This window comes from Macrotis lagotis, chromosome 7 (assembly GCF_037893015.1).
Source record: "Macrotis lagotis isolate mMagLag1 chromosome 7, bilby.v1.9.chrom.fasta, whole genome shotgun sequence".
NCBI classification, from domain to species: domain Eukaryota; kingdom Metazoa; phylum Chordata; class Mammalia; order Peramelemorphia; family Peramelidae; genus Macrotis; species Macrotis lagotis.
This window is the reverse complement of record NC_133664.1, coordinates 144,904,727-144,932,484: the sequence shown is the minus strand read 5'-3', so window position 1 is coordinate 144,932,484 and position 27,758 is coordinate 144,904,727. Positions and strand designations below refer to the sequence as shown.

The window sequence follows — 27,758 nt, the reverse complement described above, 5'->3', positions numbered from 1 at the left end:
TAGACTGGCTGCTGACAGTGATTAGTGCTGACCACTGAGGAACAATTACCCTCTCCTGACAGGACCATGATGAAACTTTTCCTCCTCAGTTACCTAAATTGCACTCCTAGACCCTGAGGCATTAACACAACACCCACTAAATTTGGCTATTTGCTGACCACAGTGCTGCACATATTCTGAGATCTAACACAAACTTCTGGGAATGGCTTTTTACAAGCAGCAGAGATAAAACTAAATCTGTGACCATCAATTAACTCAACAGATGAGAGACTTGACTTTGGAAAGGCACAGAGGGATTTTTTTTTTTACTGCCAGGATAGTGGGATATCAAGGCTGTTTACCAAATAAAAAAGGCAGAATAGGAAAAAAAGCATTTTCTCTGCTTCAGATTTTGAGATGCATCAAATTATCCTTTTTTGGCAGAGCAATGATATATGTAGAATTACAATGCTTTGTTTTTTCCCCTAGTCCCAAACTAGATACCTATAAAGCACCTACTATTGAAGGATCTGAATGCTCCGTTAAATATAAAATCACGTGGTAAATGTCCAGCAAAAGATAGCAGAACAAATTTAGAGATCTTACAGAGATCATGGAAACCAACCCCCTAATTTTACAGATCAGAAGGAAAGGGGGAATGAGTCACCCAAAGTTATTCACAGGGACAGGACAAAGTCTTAAATCCACGTCATATGATAAAGAAATCCTGAACTCTTTGTACTGTATCATTCATACTACATGAACTGGCTAAAGGAAAAGAAACATAATATATTAAGGAAAGGAAAGGAAAATTATATATCAAGACAAATGAGTTGATCAGTGATTCTTCATCTTAGTTTTGTGGTCAGAGAGTTATAGATTTAGACCTAGAAGGGATTATACAAGTCCTATGGTTCAACTCCCTCTTTTTTACAGATGAGGGAACTGAGGTCCACTGGTATTAATTGACTTTCCACAGTTACAAAAGGTAGTAAGAGGAGTTGAAATTCAAAGCCATGTCCTCTGTCTCCAAATTCAATGCTTTTTTTCATTGCACATTGTAATGTTTCAGAATTTCCAATATAAATAAAATTTAAAATTTTACTTAATTCTAGTTAGAAACAAAATGACATGCTACAGAACATTTTTTTTAGGTTTTTGCAAGGTAATGGGGTTAAGTGGCTTGTCCAAGGCCACACAGGTAGGTAATCATTAAGTGCCTGAGGCTAGATTTGAATTTAGGTACTCCTAACTCCAGGGTCGGTGTTCTATCCACTGTGCCACTTAGCCACCCTGCTATAGAACATTTTTAAGAATTGATAAATGATTTAGTATATACAACACTGGACCTGGAGTCAAGAAGAGGTGAGTTCAAATTTGTCCTAAGATACTTATTAGTTGGATGACCCTGGGCAAGTCATTTTAGTTTCTCTGTTTGACCCAGTTTTCTCATCTGTAAGATGAAGATTATAATAAGACCTATCTTCCAGGGTTCTTCTGGACATCAACTAAGATAACAATAAAGCACAGCACAATGCTTGTCAACCACACACAAATAAATGAGAAATTATTGTTTTCATCATCATTATTACTATTACTAAGAAAAAAATTGGGCTAGGGTCAAAAATAAAAAATAAAAATAAAAAGGACCAATGAAAATAGTTGTGGAGAATAATAAATTGGATACTACAGATAAATGAGAACATACAGAGGATTTTGCAGAAGTTGAGAAGTGATATTAGAAAAGAAAAATCTGTATAGGGATTTCCTTGAAGAAAAATTCCAATGAGGAATATCCTTCTACCAAGTAGATCAGACACTATTCCACAACTGATTATCTTATAGAATTACTCAGAGCACTGAGGTTAAGGGTGAGTCATACAGCCTGTATTTGATAGCAATGGCCTGGGAATCAGGTCTTCTTGATCCTGAAGTTGGCTAGCTCTAGGCAACTAAATATCCCAAATGAACTTAAAGATATTGTTGCTTTAAAAAAAAATCTTTCTAGTTATTCCCTCAAGACACGACTGATCACTGCCACTTACTTTGCCTCTGTCAAAGTTCTGAATGATGGTGAGGTGCAGGTATTCTTTTCGTTGCCACTCTGTTTGCATGGGGTAGGTTAAAAATTCCCTGAGGGGCCGATCAGACCATTCCAGTAACTCATCATATAATAGGAGAGTATAAGCAGCCTCTGAAAGAAAAGGGAAAATACAGTTATTAAAATAACACCTTAAAAGTCATATGGCTTTACGTAAGATTTTCTTTTATATGGAAAAATGTCCAGCCAACTTGGAGGAAATTATGATGCTGTCATTTTATAACTTATGAACCCTGGTTTAGTGCTTTCCTCTATCTTATTCTGCCTATTCATTTCCTGTTTCCCTAAAGGTTCACAACTTCATCAAAGGGGTCACAATTTATCACTATAATCAAAAGGTTATAATAATTTCCCATTAAAATTTTTATTTAATTTACTTGCTATTCTGAAGAGAACTGAAAAATATTTATATCAGTCATTCCTTTCACTCATAACTTATCCTTCTAGATCTTTCAAAGGATATAACAGAACACCGAATCAGAGAAATAGCAATATTATTAGCTAGCACTGACAAAATGCCTTAAAGTTTGCTAATAGCTTCCAGCACTATCTCATTTGACCTCACAACAATCTTGGGAAGTTGAAGTTATTATTATCTCCATTTTACAGATGATAAAACTAACTTAATGAAAAGTTAAATGACTTACCCAGTGTTACAAAGATATCAGTTGTCTAAAAGGAGACCCAAAGATCTAAACTCCCCTGATGCCAACTTCATCACTCCCAATAGCAATGCAACAGTTGTTATTTTTTGTTGGTTAGTCATGTCTGACTCTTTATGACCCTATTTGGGGATTTCTTGGCAGAGACCTTAGAGTGTGTCTTCAGTTCATTTTACAGATGAGGAAATTGAGGCCAACAGAATTAAGGGACTTGCACAGCATCACACAACTAAAAAGTATCTGAGGTGGATTTGAACTTAAGTTGTCCTGACTCCAGGACCAATCTTTTAATGCACTGTGCCTCCACTCAGCTGCCCCACTAGAACTCATAATGGCAGTGTTTTCTCTTAATACATGTTTGCTTTAAGGAATGTGTATGAAGCTTAAATAGCTATATGCTATTTACATGCAGTCTTAGAACTAGGGAGTATTCATTCTATATGTCTGAAAAATGGATGACAACAACAACAAAGGGATATTCATCTCATTGGCACTGTAATTTTAGATAAAATATTTTTTTCAGATTATCCTTACCTTAATATTGAATTGTACATTCACCATGAAGTGTTTTCTATATATATGTAAATATATATTGTAAACTTTCAATTTATTCTTTGCATTTGCATACAATTTTCATGACTTTGAACTTCTTAGCTATAACAATTTTCTTACTTTTAAAGCAATAACTCATAATTTTATGATACTTTATTTCTTCTTTTAAACTTGATGTTTTAAGGCATATAAAGCATATTTAACAACAAGCTTGAGAAGTAGATAATTAACTCTTAAGCTATTGTGAGGCTCAAATGAGATAATATTTATTAATAAATATTAAATATTTATTATAAGTATAAGGCTTAAATATAGTAGGCATTAATAAATACTTGCTCCCTTTTCTCTTAAATTCAAGTTTAATTATGAGTAAATACAAAGCTCAGCTTGTTTATAGTCACATAGCTAGTAAAGGACAAAATCTGGATAGCAACTCAGGTCTTCTGAAACCATGTCATCTGATTTCTACTATGTGATGCTGTCTTTCTGCTGTTTACATTTTTTCTATCTTATGAATTACATATAAAAATTGGATATCTAATTTAATTTCCATCCATCTCTCTCTAATTGAATGGATTCCAGGACTATTTTGGGGGGGGGGGAAGCAACAAAATCTGATGAGACAGAAGGTAATCCTACTTTGTGTCAGAAGGTTTAAGGATACAGAGGAGAGTAAGAACAGAGACTTGATGGTAATTTATTCTTTGAAATATAGAAATGATCAAGTGAATTGAAAATCTGTTTATGGTTCTGAACCATAAGGAAGATTTGATTGCTACATACAGAATGATATGATTGGATTGTTTTCAAGAGCAAACTTTTAGTTGAATCAACCCAAACAATTATATTGAGACAGAAAATGAGAGACAGCATAGAGATCCATGTAGATGCAGAACAATCCATTTCTAGACTTCCTTTGGATATCTGACAAAGTTTTCCATCTATTTTTTTGGAGAAGATCAAGAATTGTAGCGTAGTTGATGAGACGCTTAAGGAGATTGGATCCAAAAAATAGTGATTTTATATATTGAAGGCATCTGACTGGAAAGTGTCTAGTGGATCCCACTGTGGTTGGTCTTGTGCTGGTCTGCATTTTTATCCTTTATTCAGATGAAGGCAAAAATTATAACATTATCAGAATCATAGATTACATCAAGTTAGAGTCCTATATTGGTTGATAAAGTCTGAATAAAAAACCAAAATTACAAATTAGATCAAAGGTCCAAATATAATGAGATAAAATGTTGTAGCAATAAAAGTAAAATTCTTAGGCTAAAGCAATTAATTGCATAGCATGAAAAAAATGGAAATACACAATATTTTGGGCAAAAGCAATGTAGGAGATTTTAATGAACTTTAACCTTAATATGAGCCAACAGCATGATTTTGTATATATAAGAAAGTGAATACAATGTTAGGCAATATTAAAAGAAGCAGGATTTCCTATTCCCTCCCAGAAGAAACAACATGATGATACCAATCTGATCTGCCCTAGTCAGACCAACAAAGATGTTGGCACCAAATGCAAGTATAGTATCTAGAGTAAGATGTTCACTTTGGGATACAATTCAGGAGAAAACACTGACAAGTAGGAAGGCTTTCAGAGGAGAAGAATGTAAAGAAGCCTACAGACCATGTCAAAAAGCTTTCCTTTAGGCATTTGAAGGCTTTCAAGAAGTATTCCATTTTTCTCTCTGCTTAACTGCAGAGGAGAGCACTAACAGAAATAAGACATTTTTTTACACATTAGCCAAGCATTAATTGTACACTTACATGTGCCAGGCAATGTCTTATATGTTAAGGACACAAAAAGTAGAGGGAAAAGAAGCAGTTCTTTTTTCCTCAAGGAATAGTCATTATAATAAGGGAGACATTATGCAAATATTTGGTAGATTCAAGATATTTTTGCTGTTTTTGTCATTCCATTGTCAAGGCTCACTCTCTGGTTTGTCATTTCTTTCTGCAGTTCATTTTACAGAGAAACTCAGGCCAACAGGGTTAAGTGACTTGCTCAGGGTCATACAGCTATTAAGTGTCTGAGGCTAGATTTGAGTCTTCCTGACACCAAGTCTGGTAGCTTCTATCCACTGCAATACCTAGCTGTCCCAGATGCAACATTTATAGAGATATAGGTATCTTTAATTATATGTATATTATACTTGTACAAGTATATATATGTATATATATATATATATGTATATATAATGTCATTTGAAAGGACATTAGTAGCTGGAAGAAGAAAGAGACAGGCTAGGAAAAGACCCCCGGTAGAAGGTGGGATTTGAACTGCGTTCTAAAGGAAGTCAGAGGGGAAAGCAAGAAATCAGAGAACTGCAGGCAAGGAAGAATACAGTGACTAGACACAAGGATGGGTATCAGAGAAGCCAATAGAGACTTAGCATAAAGTAAAAATTCTTAGCTATTAGAGCTCATTAGGTATCATCACTGGAATAAAGTAGATGACACTGGTTTGACCTCTTATTTAGGTATGAAATGAATTAGTTAAACTGTGAGATCTCTTGAAAGTCTCAGATGCTGTGAGAGTGGAAATCGATGAAGGATGAAGTAATACTATACAGAGTGGGCTAGCTAGGGTAGAAGCTCCAGACAACAAGGAAGGCAACATGGAGGTCCTTGTGCTCTAGCCAACAATTTGGGAATTGTGCAAACCTCCTAGATGTGGTGAGGAATGGAGAGATGAAAATAGTGAAGTTCAATTATAAGGGAAGAAACTCATAAAGGGCTGAAAATTTTATCCCACTTATCCCCCCATAAAATAGAGAAAGTTTTTCATTAGGTTTACTTTCTCCATGGATACAAAAGAATGAGGACATAAATTACAACACATTAAAGAATGAAGAATAAAATATTACTTGAAAGAAATGACCTATTCCTTGTGGAATATGAAAATCATAATTGCAAATTGAGTTAACATGTTTAAGGAAAAGACTGTTCTGTTTCTAGAACAGAAGGAGACATATGTAGACTTTCTTTTTGAGAAGCAAAATGTCCCTATCACTTGGCTGGAAGAAATGGACTTAAGATTTTTTTTTCTTCTACAAGTTTTAAAAAATAAAGAAATGAAGGGCAGATGTGAGGAGTGGGTAGAGCACCAGCCCTGGAGTCAGGAGGACCTGAGTTCAAGTCCAGCCTCAGACACTTGATACTTACTATCTGTGTGACCTTGGTCAAATCATTTAACAACACTATCTTGCAAAAATGAAAAAAAAACCCAAAATAAATAAAAATGTGTCCATATACATACTTTGCTGCTTCACTAATTGACCAATTCCCAAATTCAAATAGCCCCCAACTAATGACTACAGAATACATAATTTAAGGGGCAGGATGAGAAGGATAGAAACAAGGGAAGGAACAGGACTCATCTAAATAGAGATGAAGAGCAACATCTGTTCTAGGGATTTAAAGCATTAGGGAAATTAGGCTAGGCATCTTAAATGATGATGTTTGCCCTTCATCATCATAGAACTTAGGGGTGGGAAGTCAGTTGGCACTTTCCTAATCCTATAACTAACAAATTCCTGATTCTGCCTTCCCTGATTCAGTCATTTTTGCTCAAGCAAAACCTCTGCGTTTTTGATAATGTTCCCTTCTCTCTTCTTTCTGATTGAGAACTATTCCTTCCCTTGTTCCTATCCTTCTCAACCTGTCCTTTAAATTGTATATTCTGGATTCTTCTCCTTCTATGGTTCAAACTTCCCTTCATCCTAGATTTGTTCTTCTTAATTTGTTCCTTTTTCCTTACACCCATGGAAACTTGGCTTCCCTTCTAGAGGCAGAGCATCTTAGGTCACTCCCTTCAGTACAGGGTGTTGCTTCTCTTCATATCCGCTTACTCACTTGTCCAGGAACTGGAGTCAGTATGATTCTCATTGGTTCACAATGGCTACTCATTGCTACCACTGTCGCTTAGTAACATTTTCTCTATTGAGAAGTCCATCTGTCTATGACCCATCAAGATCCTTGCTGCTATAAGTTTCTTAGTCGCTCTTTTCCTTTCTCACTGAGTTTAACAGATAGCTCAAAATCTTCCATTCTTTTCCATTCCCTGCCCACAAACTTGATATATTGATGTTTTCTGGCACACTACTTGGTAAATCAGCCTACATTTCACTTAAGTCATCCAAAGGGATGTTTATAATATATAAACCTATGTATAGACATGCTATTTCCATGATCCTAAATTATTTTCCTCTCTGATTATAAACACTTGTCCTCTGTTCTTCTAGTCAGAACTGTTTTGCTCTTTTTACAGTCTTGACTGTAAAATTTAACAGTTCAGTCCTAAACAGTTTTATACTCAATTTTTCTTTCCCTCCTCACCCATCCACACCTTGCCTTAACTCATACCCTGTGGATCCTCAAGCTTTTGCTGTCTCTGTGACTCATCTTTCCAACACTTCTTCTCATGTCACTGGTAGAAGGCATAATAAGATATAGGCTCAGCCCAGTACAATTTCACATTAAATAATCTTAACTGGGCATGTATTTTCATTATAATCCTTTTATTGACTAACTCTCATGTTCTCTGAAATTGATTCCAAGCTTTTTCTTCTTTTCCCCAAACTTTCTCCAGCAATCCATTTCCCTCTTTCTCAGAAGAGATTCTCTTCTATTTGTTGAGAAAATTCAACGATGAATCCAATAATTTGTTCTATTCAATCTTTCCTGATGGCCAGTACCTAGCAGAGTTTCTGTATATAGTGGACTCTTAAAGAATGCTTGTTGATTGGTTGATTGATCTACAGATTTATTTCTTGATATTTTTCAATGTGCCAAGTTCTCATTTAAAATCATTCATTACTTGATTTGGTCATCCTCCTCCAAGTTATTATTCTAAATCTCTCCTAGAAGTCATTTATACTTTCTACTTCTAATTCCTTACCTTTCACTCATATCACAGTCACCTAGCTTCCAGATCTACCACTCTACTGAGGTTGCTTCCTCCAAGATTAATAACAATCTCTTAACTGATAAAGTTAATGGCTTTTTCTCAATTCTCTGCCTACTTGACTTCCCCTGTCTTCTATCTCCTTTCCCCCCTCCTTCTCTCCCTATCTCTTAGATTCTGTTGAGATGATCTACTTTTCCTTTATTTTTCTGATTGCCTGTTTTGCCATTTTATCTTCAATCTCCTGTTGAATAGTGGATATTTTTCATGGCTTGATTCTAGGCTCTCTCCTTTGTTGTGTTCACAAGCTCCCATAGGATAAAGTAACATTATCATAAACCTTTTCCAAAATCCATTCCTAATTTTTTTTCTAGACTCCCAAACTAAACAATAGAAGGCAGAAGCCTGGGTCATTTGCTCTGTGTGGTAGCAGGAGATGGATCTACTAAGGGGTGGAAAAGTGCAAAGCAGTCACTATGGAGAATGAGGCAGGGAATCAATCAGTTGAATAGGACTGTCAACCAGTGAAAGCCCAGATGAGGGTATGCAGCATAAATTTATAGTGCCTTGGCAGCATGATGCTTTGGCTTTGTTAGGGAAGTTTAATGGCCTGAGAAAAGCAAAGAAATATGGTAGGAATTATTCTTGGTTGAGTATTGGCAGTTTGGGAATGGTAAAGGGTCAAATGAGGCAAGGTATTTTAGGGTAGCTGCTAGGAAATCACTGAAGTGGTTAACCACAAATAGAGTAAAGAGTGGGTTTTGAGGCAAGTGAAATTGAGAGTACAGAGACAACTAGGGAAATAGGGAGGAGTCCAGGAATGGAGGTTATGGTGAAAGTGAAAGCCGGATTCTTGTGAACTGGGATGATTGTACTTGGAAAGGAGAATCTCAGCATTAGTGATCTTGGAAGGAGGTATAGTTACAATTGAAGTTACAATAGAATGATCATGCCTCCATGTGTCCAAATTAGGACAGATATGGAGGCTGCTAGAATTGAGAAGGTAAAGAAATGGTTTCTGAGTAGTTTCTGAGTGGTAGGCTATGCCTAAGTCTAAATGCACTGTTTGTTAGTTGGTTGGTGTATATCCTTCATTCTCAACGATGACCAAAATGGCATCATTATGTAAGTCAAGTTATGGTATATCCCACTGTGGCTGATAAAACCAACATAAACTTAGCATGCTCCACCACAGGTCAGACACAAATAATTTGTGTAATCATTTGAGGTAGACTCTCTTAATTTACACAATCCTTGTTTCTTTTCAGCTATTTTAATTCTGTTTTGCTCCCAGAGTACGTTCACACCTCTGTTGTGAAGGCTGTTGAACCCTAATCAGGGCTGTTTTCCACCTATTATGGCTTCCTGATCCAACTAACTCTCACCTGTGCACTGAAATAGAGGGAAAAAACGCTATGGAACAGCTATGATTTCATGCTACAAGGAAGGGAGGGCTATTAGCCTCTGACAGGAAGACAGCTAGAGAATAAAAATGGTTTTGATTTATACAAAATGAAACACTTTGCACTGGTGTGTATGACTGATCCCTGAATATCTCATAAACATAATAAAAAGCCCAGGGAGGGGTGGTGCCTCTCCCTCCTGAAGGTCTAGAGCTATGACCCGGGGAGAAGAACCAAACACTCAACCAGAATCCTTGTAAGCTAAGAAAACATCTTTTTATCTCTTGCTTGTGTTTAGTCAATCATTTCTACCATTCCAATGACTGGGTTTAAGATAATTGTCAGAAGTTCTCCCAAAGTATCTTTATACTCATTTTACTGTTTGTGTGTAAGCACATTTTTGCCAAGGTTTACTTACCAAGTCAGAAATAGTCTTAAATTGAGAGAAGTGCATGGGGGGGGGGGGGGGGGGGGAGACATCTTAAAAATGCTTAGGTTCTGATAGGGTTGGAGATTTTTCACTTGTTAAACATTTAAAAACAAAAGGGAATTTAAACTAGATACAAGGTCCTGGAATGGACATGTGAGAAATATTTAAACTGTATTTGTTTGTGTGGAATCAAGAGCATTGATGAAAGATATGGCATAACCTACTGATTTTAGTTCAAAGTAGTAAATTGAAATTTTGTGAATAAAAGCAACAATTTCAGGAAGGTAAAAAGAATGCCTTTATTCTTTTAAAACCTGCAAAATAGCCATGCCCAATGTTGGTAGGGTCCTGGATCATAATGATGTTATGAACCAATATGTATTGCATATACTGTGAATTATAATTTCCAGGTATCCATAATATCTTGAAATCCCATGTCTTGATTTTGAATTAACACAGTGAATGTGGTTGCATGATTTCAAAGATTTAGCCAATATCATATTACTTGTCTTCTCAAGGAATGGGGAAGAAGCAGGTTGAAAGGAAAGATTTAAAATTTTTAAAAATGAATGTTAAAGTATTTTTACATGTTATTAGTAAATATTTCACAAAATACATGAATATATTTAAAAATTAAAGTGAATCTATTTGCTGTCTTTAATGTAACAATCTCCAATACTTTCCCCAATCCCCAAATGGTAACATTACCTGTGAAATTTTGTGCTTTCAGATGCAGATCGTAGAGTTTATGAATATAGCGTATATACATCTCTTCCTTGTTCAACTCAGTTTTGTAAAAATTCTGTAGCAAAAATGTAAGCATAGAAAGCTGCATTAGGTCAAAAAGTATTCAGTCTAGTAGTCTTCTGCAATTCTTCAGGGAAATATAAGACCTGGCTCCTTTCTAAAATTGGTTTTACAAAAGAAAAACTTGAAATCTATAGGGCCTGTTTTAAGGGGTGAGAGTGGTGATACCATCATTTATTAGTGACTAAGATGGGTCATCTTAAGCATTATTGCTTAAATTTTTCTTTATTTCCTTTTTTTCTGTCTGCATTTTTTAGAGGGTAAGGAGTAGGTCTAGACCTATGATCTTATCAGTGGTGAAATCCCAGTATGAAAATTCACAGTAATGCAGATCATCAACTTATCTATAAATTATAATCATAGTTAAAATGAGTGACTTCCCCATTTATCAGAAGAAGGGCTTAAAACCAGGTCTTTCCTGACTTTAAGACTGGCTCTCCATCCCCTAAACCATGCTCCATTGTTAATCATCAATTAACAATTGACATACAGTAAATAAGACCTCTCTTTGACTCCTTGATTTTTCACTGGTTATTACTTATACTTGAAATGTTCCAACTCTTCACTACCACGTCTTAGGCTCTCTGACTTCCTTCAAAATTTAGATCATATCTCACCTTCTTTAGAAGACTCCCTACAGTGCTCATCTCTTTGCTGTGTGATTGCTTCCCATCTACTTCATTTCTTTTTCTAGGTGTTTGCACATCGTCTCCCATATTAGAATATGAATTACTGACTCAGTGTTTGGAAATAACCAAGATTGTAAAAGATTTAGCATAATGGTCATTGATTTATGGCTTTTCCACATCAAAATGGTATGGCAAAACATTCCAGTATCTTTGCCAAGAAAATTCCATGGATACTATGGTTCATCTGATCATGAAGAATCAGACCTAACTGACCAACTGAACAATACATTTTATAAATGGAATTTTATGAATGCATATATATACATATACAAACATATATGCATATATAATTAATCTATAATAAGTTTGAAAAATGACTATATATTCAATTTTTTAAAATTTTAGATTTTTAAAAAAATTTATCTTAGAAAGAAAAAAATCGTATTGATAGACAAAATGTGATCCTGTCATGTTTTCTGCAAATCATGTGGCGGAGGACAGATGGAAGAGACGATTTTATGATGAGTAAGCTCCTACTCTAGGTTACTAATGACAGATGCTAAGTATTTTTGGTTTATGTTTAAAACACTTGTCCTATGTATGAATCAATAGGGATTTGATTCATAAAACAAATATTTTATTTGGCTATAAAAATACATGGGATTCTGGTAAAAGAATAAATGTAAATGAAAATGAAATGACAAAGAATCATGACAGAATTAAGAAGGAGTGAAAGAAAAGCTATGGTTTTTATGTATTAAAATTAATTTAACGGTGAAATGTTAATAAAATTTAATTAGTTATACAGTTCAATATTAAGTTATACATAATTTAATAAAAGATTTTAGAAATGCATCTGGTCCTTATCTAGCTTCCCCACAGTCTTTTAATTATTTACTAAAAGCTTCATTTTGATTTATCTAAAAATATTATATATGCAATGTGTGACTTACAAATATCCCTAATATATGAAATGGACCACCTAAATTAGATGGCTAACTGCTCATAGAAGTTACCCTTCTCTTCCACTCAGGATAATGAGATTTTTTTTTATTTGAAAGGGACATTAAAGGTCATTTAGTTCACAAATCTCTGTACCTCTCCTCCTCTCATCTTTAATTTTACAAATGAGGAAACTGAAAGCTTAGAAACATAGTGACTTTGCTATTACTGGATGGAATTTCCCTCTCTTTCCCTCACAGCCAGCTGCTTTATCATACTACAGTCCTATGAGCTCCTCCTCCTTTCCTCACCCTTTAAATTTTAGCTTTCATCTTGACCCAAGGTAAGCCTACTTCAACAGAACCATTTGGCCTGGAATCAGCAAAGAAGAAAACACAAGTCACCGAATTTCTCAGGTTGTCAATTTCATGTCTCAAATGAAAGAGTTGGACTCAATAATTTTACAGCCCTTCCAGCTCTATTCTTTTGATTCTATGAAGAGAAGGGAAAAGCAGAAAAAAGTCATCTTTCCTTGCTCCTCCCTCCTCCTCATTCCAACACATACATTTACTTAGCCTTAGTGCTATTCCTCAGTCTTAGTTTACTTCCCTTCTATTACTAATCTAGTTCAAGAAGGAAAAAATAAAGTCTTTGATTCCCCCATCTGGTTTTCCTTAGAAATGTTAATGTATTTACAATCTATATATCCCAAAGACTCAGAATTATCACCATCATAAATCTTGGATTTTTCTAAAGGATCTCAATGGAAAATAGAAAGCGGGGATAGAAACATGGAAGGAAAGAAGTTTCAACATCTCTGTTTCTTCATTAAGCCTTAATACCATAAGACATCACTATGATGTTTGAGACATTGTATTTATCCCACAGAAGATAGATTCTATTATGTTATAAAAATTCATTTCCTGGGCAGATTACAAGGCATCTACAATTTGAGTTGCTTTGGTTCCAGAATTCATCACCCTTTGACCAATATCAAGACAGCTTTTTCGAATTCGGTTAGCCTGGTCCTCTGATGAAAGACAGACTGTCTAATTTATTTATTACAGGCCATGTCTGAAATTTTCTGCATTTGGTAGGAATGCCAAGAAGAGCTTGAATTCTACTGTCATTGTAACCAACCACTCTGGGCTACTTCCATCCCATGATTTAGCACTGCAACATTTAAGGGAGCATCAATTCAATTCAATTCACTTCAGTTAAACATTATTTTAATAAAATATTTCAGGACCAAAGGTCATTCTGTAAGACTGTTAGTTATGGCATTTACAGATCTGCATCTAGTAGAGAGAGTTTCTCTAAATAATGAAATTTTATTGATAAATCAAGTTTCTGTATGCATAGGCACATGCAAATCTTACATGAGGGCAAATGGAGAGAGGATATGCAAATTATATATATATATATATATACATATATATATTTCAAATATGTCATGAATTTTTTGCTAGGATAGAGTGAACACTGAACCAAAAGTTATGGCATGATTACTAAAGAAAAATTACTCTGAGTTCCATACAAGCAACAAATTTATCTCTGGACTGTGACCAGAGTTTTTTTTCTGTCTGGAATATTAGTACATCTACTCATTCACAATATTAAAAGAGCTACTAATTGAGCTCAGGAAACTTGAAAAATGAAGACTTATTCCAACAGAGCACCACACTTTAAATCCTGTGTTTAATGTATTTCTATTGAATAGGTCATCATTCTAGCTGATGCTTAAGGAACTTAAATATCCTTTATTTGTAATTTTTTAAAGAGTTAAGGAGATGAGTTGAGAATCATCAAATTGCAGTAGGGTCAGATTGTGGACTAGAGTTGGGCAACAAGAGCTACTGAAAGTGGTATTCTAGGTAAAAGAAAGTTTTTTTAAGTAGAAACAAGAAGCACATGTCAAGGTTGCTTGGAAACCAATTCACATTGATTTATTAAGCACCTGCTTAATGTGCTAGGCATTATGGACTCCAGTACATAAAATGAAAAGAACCCCTACTTGCAATGAACTTTTATTCCAATGGGGAGGTCATCCCAGGGATTCTTAACTTTGGGTCCAAAGACCCCAAAGAAGCCTGTAAGTAGAGTTAATGGGTTCTTAACCAAACCCCAAAGAACTGCATCTTTATATTCATTAACCCTAACTGAAATTTAACATTTCATCTGATTATAAATGTAATCAACAAACAGCCGAATGGGGTCCAAGCCACCAAAAAAAATTCCTGATAAAGTCCAGCTTTCTCCTATTGCAAATAAAGAAACTGAGGGTCAGAGTACTAAAGTATGTGTCACAGCATGTTTGCCAGACATATACTAAAGATTCCTATCTACTGACAGTAATAATAAAATGTTTTCATAAAGGTACCACAATCAATTTGTAGCAAATCTAGGGCCAAATCCCAACTATGTTAGACTCCAATGGCCATCAATACCTCATCCAGATGACATTTTGGGCATCATAACAACTACTCAGGTATTACCTAGACTAGAAAGAGTTTGTAGAAAACTATAGACAATGATTTTAATTTATTTTTTCCACTTGTCTAAAAGTATTCCTTTCCTTATCTGGGGACTAATCTACTTATGATCCACTAGAAATATGATGAAGAGATCAGAGAATGCAAATTTCCCAGTTTGACCACATCCGAGATGCTTCATTTATACTTTCTACCTTTTGTTTTCTGTAGCTTCTGGAATTAAAAAAAATTCAGTAAACAGTGCTATTCATAGCCCCCTCTCTTAAATTAACCAAAAATCATTTTAATTATCTAGAATTGTTGTACCATAAACACAGTGTCTAACAGCACCACAGCAGGGTTTTTGAAATTATCAAAGGATGATTTGCTCTAATAGCCTGCTTATAAGAAAGAGCTTTTTGTGAGAACAAAATAAGCCTTTTTCCTGTGAAGGAAAAGTGTTTCCTTTGAAAACATTTTATTATTACTGTCAGTAGATAGGAATATTTTGCATATGTCTGGAAAACATGCTGGTGACACATAGAACAAAACAATAATTATATTTTCTAGTGTTAGTCATGTCAAAAATTATGCACATTATTAACTTAATGATGAAATTTAACTCATTATGTTTTGAAAGACAAATTGGAACTTTAAAACAAATACTTTAGAAATTATCCTCCCAAAGGATTAATCAAAATGGACTAAAAGGAGGAGACAACACTAAACATATTGCAGTTAAAAAAAATCAAAGTCTATCCATATGGAATAAAAATTAAAAGATCAGCATAGAATTGATTATAATATGGCCTTTAATTATAGATTGTCTTATATTAGCCTAAAACAGTAATTGGTCTAAAAATATGAATATCTTTTGCCTCTTCACTATACCTGAAATTACCAGTGAAAAGCATATGTGCTTAACAAACAACCCATGGATTTAATCAACAAACATTTAATAAACCCTTACTTCATGCAAGAGACTGATAGGTATTGGGGACACAAAGACATAATAAAACAAAACAATCTTCAACCCTCAACCCTAAATCCTAATGAAATGGAGAAAGAATGGGGCATGAGGAAGAAGTTAAATACATAAAATCTACATAAAGCTAAACAAAGAAAAATACACATAAAGCAAATACTAATTTATTAGAGTAGGTCACTAGCAACTAAGGTGATCACCAAAGGTCTCATATCGGAGGTGGCACATGAGTTAAATATTCAAGAAAATGAGAGATTCAAAAATCAGAGGTGAGGAAGATGTGAATTCTGGGTATAGGGGATAGACTGCACACAACTGCAAGGACTGAAGAGAAAATAGCACATAGAAGGACTTCAAGTTGGCCTACTTGACTGAAATGATAAATATCTAAAGGAGAATAATGTACAATAAGCTTGGATAGCTGGGGAGGGGGGGAAGCTTACAATTTATCTTTTACCGTAAAGGCAGAAAAATGCTATTAAGGTCTTTTAGGTGGGACAGTTTTGTATCTGGAATCAGGAAGAACTGAGTTCAAATTTAGCCTGTTACCAGCTATGTGACCTGAAGAAAGTCACTTAACTTCTATTTATCTCAGAATTAAATGTGCTTGCTAGATTGGAGCAGGCAGCTACTAGAGATAGGGGTAGAGAGGTCAATTAGGACACTACTACTGTGGTGGTGGTGACAAAAAAATGATGAAGAGCTAGGTTAAAATGGTGACCCGGTAAGTAAACAGAAAGGGAGAAATACAAAAGATGTTATGGAGGTAGGTAGAATCAATAGGATTTTTTTTTTAGGTTTTTTGCAAGGCAAATGGGGTTAAGTGGCTTGCCCAAGGCCACACAGCTAGGTCATTATTAAGTGTCTGAGACCAGATTTGAACCCAGGTACTCCTGACTCCAAGGCCGGTGCTTTATCCACTATGCCACCTAGCTGCCCAATCAATAGGATTTTGTAACAATAAATAGGGGGGGCAGGTTAGCAGAGATAATAGATGAGTGAGTGAGGCGATGGTGATGCACCTAGATAGAAATGAGGAAGTTAAGGGGCGGCTAGGTGGCACAGTGGATAGAGCACTGGAGTCAGGAGTACCTGAGTTCAAATCTGGCCTCAGACACTTAATAATTACTTAGCCATGTAGCCTTGGGCAAGCCACTTAACCCCACTGCCTTGCAAAAAAAAAAACAAAAAGAAAAAAAGAAATGAGGAAGTTATGAAGAAAGTAGGGTACAGGGGTAAAAGAAAATGACCATTTTAGGCATTTTAAACATATATGTATATATAAACATATGTAGGTATAAATATATATATATGTATATGTATGTATGTATAAACAAACACAAGATATTCAGCTGGAAGTACCAATCTCAAAATTGGTAATGTAGGGTTGCAACTCAGAAGAGAGAATAGGGATAGATATATGGATCTTGGGAATCACAGGTTCATATTTAAACTTAGAAGGCCCAGCTTTATATAGGCAGAGGTTATCAGTTCCTCTGATTTCCAGAACCCAGTGTTCTTTCCCACTGTAGCTTGGAACTATCTGTATAAAGGTGCTACTTGAGACAATGGGAGTTGATGAGATAGACTATCAAGGGGAAAAGAACATAAAGAGAAGAGAAAAGGGCCAAAAATAGAGTCACTGAAACAAGGGTCAAGATATGGATGATTATACTGCAAAAGATAATAAAAAAGGAGAATTCAGACAGACAGGAGGAGAACTAGACCATGTCAAGATAATTTAGGGAGGAGAGAATATAGGTAGACTCCACAGATCTTGTAATAGCTAGCATTTATATATATAGTGCTTACCATGTGACATGTACTTTAAAATTATTATCTGGTTTAGTCCTAACAACTCTGGGAGGTAGTTGCTATTATTATCCACACTTTAATGATGAGGAAACTGAGAAAAATAGAGGTAAAGTGATTTTCTAGTCTCATAGTGAATAACTAGGTGACACAGCTAGTAAAGTGTGAGGTCAAATTTGAATTCAGGTCTTCCTGATTCTAGACCTGCCTCTATATCCACTCTGCCACCTGATTCTAAACATCTTTGGTTTGTTTCTCATGGTGAATACAAATTTTTGGAGATATATTAAATTTTTTCAGCTCCTTAGAGTGATCCAATTGGCCATTTTGTTACATCCAGTGAGCTGATGAACCTTGAGGACCTGAAATAAAGTATCTTTTTTTTAAATGAATGAAAATAGGTTATTGGTTAAAAAAGAATATGAAGACAACGGAATAGGAAGCTATTGGAGGAAGGTATAAATATTGGATAGTCAAATAAAGGAGAGTTGATGTCTGAAGTTATAGTAAATCAAGGCTGGGGTCAGAATCGGGGATGCCTATCAGAGAGGGGCTTTAGGGTTAAGAATTTCATATCCCGAATGGGAGACAAGCTAGCCATCTCCTGTATGCCTGTTGTTTCAAAAACCTAAAATTCTCACCAGACCAATGATCAAGCAATCCAAAGTAAAACTTAATTTTAAGTTTTCTTCTTATTGTTGTTGCTATATAGTTGTTTCAGTCCTATATGACATTTTGTCATATAGGGAAATGGGTTTTCTTTTTTCCAATTTAAATATTTTTATTTTTGCAAAGTTTTGAGTTTTATATTTTTCTCCCTCCCTTCTTCTGTTTCCTTCCCTCCCCTTGACAGAAATCGAATATAGGCTCTACATGTATAACTATGCTAAACATAGAACATATTAATCATGTTGTGAAAGAAGAAGAATAATGATGATGATGATGATGATGATGATGATGATGATGATGGTCCTTCATTCTCAAAGAAGACCATGGCATCAAGGAGGTGACAAGAACATGAATTGCATTTGAGTGAGGGGGGTGCTGTGCTAAGTCACCAGCCTCACTTTCTCCTCCAGAGCCATCTGAGTCCAATGGCCAGATATGAATCAGGATGGCTAGAGATAACTCTGGATGTGAGGCAATCAAGGTTAAGTGACTTGCTCAGTCACACAGCTAGTAAGAATCAATTCCTGAAGTAGAATTTGAACTCCTATCCTCCAGATTCTAAGGCCAGTGTGCTCTATTCACTTCAAATGGAAGAAAAAAAATAGAGAAAAAAATGATATAATACATAAGACAACTTTTAAAAATTGAAGATAATAAGCTTTGGTCTTCTCTGTATATGGATATTATTTTCTAGCTTTTACAATTCTCTTTGATTATTATACTGCTGAAATGAACAAGTTCATCACAGTTGATCATAACTCACTTGGAGTTTTCTTGACAAATATACTGCAGTGATTTGCCGTTTCCTTATCCAGCTCATTTTATAGATGAGGAACTTGGACAAAACAAGGTTAAGTGACTTGTCCAGGGTCATATAGTAATAAATATCTCAGGTTGGAGTTGACTCTTCCTGATTCCAAGCACAGTGCTCTATCCACTGAGTCACCAAATTGTCTGAGTTAATTCTATTACCCCAAAAGTATAAAAAACAAATCAGCTTCAAGCCCATGGGCAATTAGGAAAGGGAACAAATGTCAGTGCAGGTAAAGAAGTCAGCAGAAACTTCCCAGTACTACTAGAGATCAGTCATAGATATGTATAGCCTTTAGGGTTATACAAGAGTAGAATTCTCCCTACTTACCCCTATCCCTTCAAATCCTCAGTGTGGTCAGAAAGTCCTAGTATGGGAACTTTGGAAGCCAGGGAGAGTAGGAGGTACCGTGAAGATGCTTCAGAGCTCAGACCAGGATAAGCCACTACTAAATCCTTAACCTTCTGTCCTGAGGTACCAGAGAAGACCCTGAAGATCCAGGGCTCTGAACTTCAAGAATTCTGAAGCCTGGGGCAGCTAGGTGGCGCAGTGGATAGAGCACTGGCCTTGGAGTCAGGAGTACCTGAAATCAAATCCGACCTCAGACACTTAATAATTACCTAGCTGTGTGGCCTTGGGCAAGCCACTTAACCCCATTTGCCTTGCAAAAAAAAAAAAGAATTCTGAAGCCTAACAACATAAGATGAAGATCAGCACAGGAATACAGGGGACCCAGTAGAAGATCAATCAAGGAATATCACCCCACCAAAAAAATAGCAGAGGGTAGAGACTGACCTTAGTATAAAGTCCCAATTCAGTATCTAAAGATGATTGGTTGAATATAAGAAAGAAAATGCCTATCATTGTACTAATTACTACAGATCTAAAAATACCATTCTACAATGAAAAAAGAAAAGGTGGGGAGGAGAATAACTTGATATTACCTGCAAGCAGAGATTCAAGGGAAATGGATTTTCTGGAAAAAAAATCACATGAATGCCTCGAAGAAAGGAAGAAATAAAAAATTAAATAAAACAGGGAAGAAAGAATTGGGAAGAGATAAATATCATAGAAGAAATAGCAAACATTACTCAAGTATTATACTACCTGAAAAAGATAATAGATTAGAGATCAGTGATTCACTAGATAATAAGAAATATTTGAATAAAATCAAAAGATTAAAATGAACAAAATATGAGATATTAGAGACAATTGACATGGAAACTATGTCAAAGAAAGATAATTTAAAAATCATTGGACTTTCTGAAAAACTATTTTTTGAAAACACTGAACACTGTATTTCAAGAAATTAAAAATGAACATAGTTAAGATGTGGCAGAATCAGAGGGCAAAGGAAGATAGGAAGAATCCAACATTAATCTCCTGAAAAAAAAAATCAAGAAGAAAAGTCCTTGTAATGTTGTAACCAAAATCCAGAACTCCAATGTCGAAGAAAAAATATTGCAAGCATCCTAAAAGAAGTTCAAATACTAAGGAACCACAGTCAGTATCACATAACACCTGCTCACAATGAGAGAACTTGGAATAAAAATGCCAAAATGCAAAAGGTATAGATTCACAACAAAGAATAACTTACTCTACAAAACTATATACGGGGGGAGTGGAGGGAGGGATGGAACAGATATTTAATAGAAGAGAGGATTTTTAAACATTTCTGATGAAAAGGTCAGAGATGAGTAAGAACTACAAGATCTAAGCCCAAGAAGCAGGAGAGATCAACAAAGGTAATGTAATTGATCCTCAGGAAAGGCCTGTATGATGATGCTGTGCCACCATTCTAATTGGGGACCAGGAGGAAATAAGTGCCTATTCAGAATTTTAACGTTTTCAGAAAATAGTAATGTAGTTAAAGAGTGAAGACAGAAGACCTGAGGGTTGATTGGTTCTGTTCTAAGAGTCTGCATAGAGGAAAGAAAAGGGACAGCAAAAGGAATTAAGCAGTATTTAAAGAAGGAAAAAAGATATAGAACTGGGGTGTATGAGAAGAAAATGCAAACATGGAGGTAAAGGGCAAGGGGAAATGAGCATTAGATGTGAAATTAATTCATCTGAAAGGGGCAAAAGTTGGTTGAACATGCACATATAGAGTTTAGTATAAAATTTATCATACTCAAGAGGGAAATGTGGGAATTGGGAAGACAATACCAAGAAGACAACTTCAAATTGATAAAGAATGGACTGGAATGAGCACAATGAGAATTGTCTACACAAAGAAAACAGGATTGTAAAAAATAACAATTTTGAAAGAATGGAGAAGTCCCATCAATGAAATAATCAAACATGTCTCTGAAGGACATGTGATAAAGTCTGTTATTGACCTCTTGATGGAAAAATAATGAACTAAAGTTTCCAAAGCAGATGCACATTTTGGGGCAGTTACCATTGTGGATTCATTTTACTTGACTATTTTTTCCTTGCTTTTTTTTTTTATTAATCTTGGTTTTTTTTTTTAATGGAAGAGTTGGGTTAGGAAGGTTGGGATAAGCAATGGTGATACAAAAAAGGGGAGGTACAATTCAGAGGAAAGAAAAAATGGGAAGAATAGTTTTGAAAGTAACATTGAAGGGGTGGCTAGGTGGCACAGTGGATAGAGCACCGTCCTTGGAGTCAGGAGTACCTGGGTTCAAATCTGGTCTCAGACACTTAATAATTACCTAGCTGTGTGGCCTTGGGCAAATTACTTAACCCCATTACCTTGAAAAATCTAAAAAAAAAAAAAGAAAGTAGCATTGAAAAAAAAAAGAAATGATACTGAATTTACTGTTGCATGTATGAAGTGATAATTTGCAGTTTAATGTACATTGTCTTTTTCTCTTCTGTGTACGAGGTGCTTTTTCTTACTGTTTAAAATTCAGAATAAAAATAAATTAGTTAAAAATAAATTTTTAAAAGTAGTAAAGTTTGAGGAAGCTAGGTGATACAGTGGATAGAACTCCAGTCCTAAATTCAGAGGGACCTCAGACACTTATTGTGTGATCCTGGGCATGTCTCTTAATCCCAATTGCCTCAAAAAAAAGAGTCAAGGAAGGAAAATAAAATACGAACTTGAGTAATCATAGATATCAATAGTCAAGTGTAATATCTGGCAATACCAATGAATGAAGAAGCTTAATGTATGTTTACAAAATAATAGCTAACATTCATATAACACTGTGAGGCTTAAAAAGGATTTTATAAATAGTATCATTTTATCCTTACAACAAACCTAACAGTAGGACTAGTATTTTCCTCATTTTAAAGAAGACGAAACTGAGGGAGACAGTGATTAAGTGACTTGCCTAGGATTTGAACTCATCTTCTTGACTCCAGGTTCATTGTTCTTTCCACTGTCTCTAGGTGTATGAATATGAGATAAGGGGCAGATGATTAGGCTGATAATTCATGGGAATGAATTGTAGGATTTTGTGCTAATATGCTTGTTTCAGGAGTTGTTAATGATGAAACTGAATGATGGAAAAAGGAAGAGAAAATATGTGAATCTGAAATACAAAAGTAATCAGGTACAATAAAGTTAAACTCTTTTTGATAACAGAGAGGTTGTTAAGAAAGGAAGAATGGATGTGAATCCTATGAAGTAAAAATGAAATGGTGCTGAAGGGCATGATATGATTTAAAGTTGAAGTCAAATAAGAGACACTATGAACTTCTTGGAATTCAAGGTCATAAAGCAAAGATCTGAGAAGGGGTATAGGGATTTGGAATAGACAGTGTAATAAAAGATAGGATAATATTTACAAACTCAAAGGAAAGCTTATTTCAAGCAGGGATTATTTCATTCTTTGTAACTTGTATCCTCAAGCCCCTATATGCTATAGCATATAGTCTAGCACATAGTGGGTGCTTAATAAATATTTTTAATTGCTTTATTGTAGTAATACATTGCTTCAATCTAAACTGGAATGAATAATATTTGCCTATGAATCCACACTGTAGAGATGCTTGAAAAGCCAACCTCTAAATGTGTAGGGATTATTTTAATCTATAAAGACAGTTTAAAAGACAGTTACACAGCATTTGCTATGTAATTACTGCCTTAGCTTGTCTTGGAGGCTAACTGGCAATTGAGAAATATGTTCCTAGCCTTGAAACAAACTATAATAAAATTATAGTTTTGGTGTATTAAAACAATTTGATTTTCAAAGCACAATCTACAACATAATTATTATTATTTCATGACAAGTACTGCATTATTCCTCAAAATGGACTCTTAGAAATGGTAAGGTAGTTCTATATACAATTAGGAAATCTACAAAATAGTAACAAATACTGGGAGATATTTATAATCTGAAAGCTAGCAATGGCTAGTTTGTGAATGCAAAGTTTTAAGAAGCAAGAATATGAAAATTACTGTGTTAAAATACAAAATTGCCAATGGGTAGCAAAAAGAGGTTCATTATTCTTTCCTAGAAATGGACTTAACTTGCTGAAAGGAATGAAAACAAGAAAGGTGACCAGAGGAAGTCTATATATTGAAGGGGAAAAAATCCTATTGAGGGACACTGCTATCTCTTATGAAAGCAAGTATTTAAAAACACTTGAACTTTTATTGTATTGAGAACTTATTCCTCAAGAAATTTGTTTTGTCATTAGTAGATTCTATTGAAGAGTTTGATAGTGGTCCTAGCTGGATTATAATGACAATATTTAGTTATAGCTGAATATATATTTTTCCAGTTTGGAATTATATATAATTTGCAAAATTTCTCTCAAAAATCACTCTTTTAATTCATATGAGAAACATCTAAACAAAAATGTAAACAACAGTATTTCTATGATTAGCAAAAAATTAATCAGACATTAATATAGGGAAAAATTATTTACAAACCAATAGGCTAACTGTACAGCCAATCTTTTTGCCATCCACTTCTCCCATTTTCATGCAGTCCCTAAAAGAAAACGCAATAGTCAGAAGTCTCAAGTACAGGCAAATGCAGGTTGTTTCATGAAACAACAGATGCCAGCTAAGATTATACAATCACAGCAGATAGGAATGCAATTAAACATTCAGGCACTGGAAGATATGTTATATTATGGCATGTTATGATTGCATATAACTCATTCAGGTGTGCCTATGTTCTACATACCAAAAATTCTGTGCTGAGGATTACATCTCCAAGTTAAAAATAATAAAATTATTTGAGAAATAGAGATTTAGAAGGAATGACATAAATGCAAACGATGTATATCATAACATAAAATGGACACTAAAAAAACCTTTATTTCAACTGAATCATGTTAATAGAAATAAATGCTTTAAAAAACCAAATATATGGTCAAAGGAAAGAAGAGGGACAGTCTTAATTGATCCTATTATTTAAACAGGAGAGATAGGAATATATTTTTCATTAAACAATAAGACCAAATACCATCATAAACCACTTTAATGCTTCACCCGTGGTTTGATGTATCAGAAATATGCTTGATAAGCAGATTTTCAGAAAGGGATTCCCATTTATTAGCACTTGCCCAGAACTGGCCAATAAGAATTTCCCATTGGCTTGGCTTTGAGCCAGTTATCTAAGTTCAAAAAGTCTTAAGTTCTGATTGTCAGTCCTTTGATATGATTACTCATGTAGAATCTTTATGCTATTCTAATCATCTGAGGTTCTAATCCTAGTCCAAGATTTCTGGAAAGCATTGTATAGGAGCTCACCTGTAGTCTAATAACCTCTCCATTAGACGGGTTACTGTGGCGATCAATGATACGCCACTCTCCCTCCATGTTTCCCGTTCAATTTTCTTCAGTAGACTGGAAAAGAAAAGAACCCAGGACAATTTCAACATTTATTTTTATCGGTCACCATGACAACCATTTTACTTCATCAGTACCTTAAATACCTTAGCAACCACTGCAACATTTCACAAGTACCACAATTTGCAAACAATGTCTTACCTAGGATATGGACCAAATAGTGGAATTCTAATCCAGGAAGCATTGACAAAGCAAATTGATTTTCAGATTATCCAAGTCATCAAATCAAAAAAAAAACATGCATAAGATTTTCAAAACACACAGACATCTCACAGCTCAAAGATATTTCCAAGTGCCCCTTAGACTGTTAGAAGCTTGCATCTTGGAAAATCAAAGGACATAATACAAATGGAATATAGGAGTAGCTCCAAGTTTCTTTTCAGTAGGATATTGTTTTATTCACATAAAATTGTTTTCCTACCTCTCAGTAGAATGCATCTTCATCCAGGCAATTTTACTGCAATGCAACTGCTACAGGAAAATCCTTGTACAGACGGTATGACGTTTTGCGTTTTTTCCTTTCACTTAACATTTGCCCACTCAATACATATTGTACTATCTGTGCACTCACTCAACAGTTTCATTCATTTAGTCATTAATCACAGAGGATTTTCTATGTAGGTTGTTAAAGCAGATTGATGACAAGTACTGAACCACATCTCTCCTCCTACATTTTCCCCTTATTTTTAAGCACCTTGGAGTCGAGGCACTAAATAAACGTAAAATAACAACAATCATAATAATTAGGAGCTGTGTTTTTTTTTGTTCCCAACCCACAAAAAAATTCAACAACAAGATCAGTGAATTCTTTTAGCTCTCCCAAACTGAACTTTTTTACAGAGAGAAAAAAGTGAACGTCCTATGTCCACTGGTACAGGGAGGCTTTTCCCCTTCCAAACTAAATAATGAAGATTATTTTACTCCAAACCTCTCTTCAATTTCTCTTTTCTTTTTTTTCTCTATTTCTCCAGAAACATATGGAAGAAAGATTAATTAGGAGTGAAAACTAAGTAGATAACTTGCCTGGCATCATTTTGAAAAAGAATCAATTAAAAGAAATCTAGAATTTTAAAAGAAATGATGAAGCCTTATTTCTGAGTCCCAGATTGTGGTTATGCTCACTCCCAAGCTCTTTTTTTTCCATTTTTATTTCTTGGAATTTATCATCCCTTTGCTCAGTCGGCTGGACTTGTTATCTAGGCTGTTTCTCTTTCTGCATATGCTTTGTTAGTTCACCCTGTGCTTGTTCTCTTAACACTGTTAGACTAAGTGAGGGGAGAGCAGCATATGGAAGGGATGGAAGGGATAGAAAGGATGAATCTTAGCCTGACTAATCATACAAGAGGAACGATCTTTTGTTTTTTTTGGGGGGGTGTTTTTTTTAAATATACAGTACTTCCTTTCAGAAAACTCCAAACAGCACCTTGTTCACACTGAAATGCCAAAACAGTATTGAACCACGTACTAATTCAAGATCTGCCTGCCAAATCAATTTGGAAGGATGTAACAGCTCTGTGAAATGAAATGACTGCCATGCACAACCACACACTTGATGGTTTCAAAAACAAAGAACTCTAGTCAAAGTAATGAGTTCTAAAAATACATTAAAGCTTCTGTTTTAGAGATATGAATTTCATTACTCTTCACAGCTCTCTGGTGCAGCAAGTAGGGAGGTTAGGTAACATACCCTGGCCCCAAGAAGTGAGAAACTTGGTAGAACATATTTTCATAATTAACTCAAGATTCAATGTTGGAGTTCAGATAAGGATCTAAGTCTCTAGATTATAGGATTATAGATCTAAGGTAGAAGAGAACTTATTAGTCATCTGGTTTAACTTCCTCATTTTACAGATGAGGAAGCTGAGGCCTGGAGAAGTTAAAAGATTCACCCAAAATTACAGAGGAATCAAATTGCAAAGCTGTAATTCAAACTCTGACTCTAAAGTGATAATCAAATTATGGGGAAGTTCACATAATGTCTCCCTTTATAGAAAGTAGGTTGGAAAGGGAGGATTTTAAAGTTGAGAGAAGAAATTGGTCATTCCCAATTCCCATCTCATTCCTAGGACATCTATTTCCTTATAAGATTATACTACTACTTGATGATGCTACATTTTAAAAACTGGGAACTGCTTTATAAAATTTGGAGGTTTTGGTATGCAGAGCTAAATATCTCAAGTATAGAAAAATCTGATCACATGTATCTTAGGTTCTATGCCATAAGATTTGGAAGAGGGCATATCACCAAAAGGGTTACACTATACAACTTTCATGTCAATGTGGCATTTCCTTGCCTACATGGTAGCTAAGGGCTTTTGTAAATTTAGAAAAAAATCATTGGTCTAATTTCCCCAATATCTATGAAATTTTCTCATTTAGAACTAGTTTAGTAATTTCTAAAGTACCATCTTTGGTTGTTTTATTTATAGAACCTTTTACAAGGAGCAAAAATTTAAGAAAATTACATTTAAAATAATTCAGTGGCATCTAAAACAGTCCTTTTAGTTTTTTTTTTTTTGCAAGGCAAATGGGGTTAAGTGGCTTGCCCAAGGCCACACAGCTAGGTAATTATTAAGTGTCTGAGACCGGATTTGAACCCAGGTACTCCTGACTCCAAGGCCGGTGTTTTATCCACTGCGCCACCTAGCTGCCCCTAAAACAGTCCTTTTAACATGGTATATCTTCAATAGAAAGAGTATCTTTGGAAAATATCAGTTGGAAGATATGAAAAAATTCAGGCTGCTACTCTTTTAGTACTATAGATTTGCTACAAAAATTTCATTATCTATGAAACAATCACACTTAAAACTATTATAACAT

At 35.0% G+C, this 27,758-nt stretch overlaps 1 protein-coding gene across 1 annotated transcript in view; it reads right to left on the bottom strand.

Annotated features, from left to right (window-relative positions):
* Positions 1 to 27,758, bottom strand: part of DOCK4 (dedicator of cytokinesis 4) — a 345,771-nt gene that overhangs the window by 34,972 nt on the left and 283,041 nt on the right. The window contains exons 33-36 of the mRNA XM_074195289.1: positions 24,840 to 24,935; positions 24,012 to 24,072; positions 10,748 to 10,841; positions 2,025 to 2,173 (exon numbers count right to left, since the gene is read on the bottom strand). Of these exons, the coding sequence (XP_074051390.1) occupies positions 2,025 to 2,173; positions 10,748 to 10,841; positions 24,012 to 24,072; positions 24,840 to 24,935 (400 nt within the window). The remainder of the gene's footprint in view (positions 1 to 2,024; positions 2,174 to 10,747; positions 10,842 to 24,011; positions 24,073 to 24,839; positions 24,936 to 27,758) is intronic.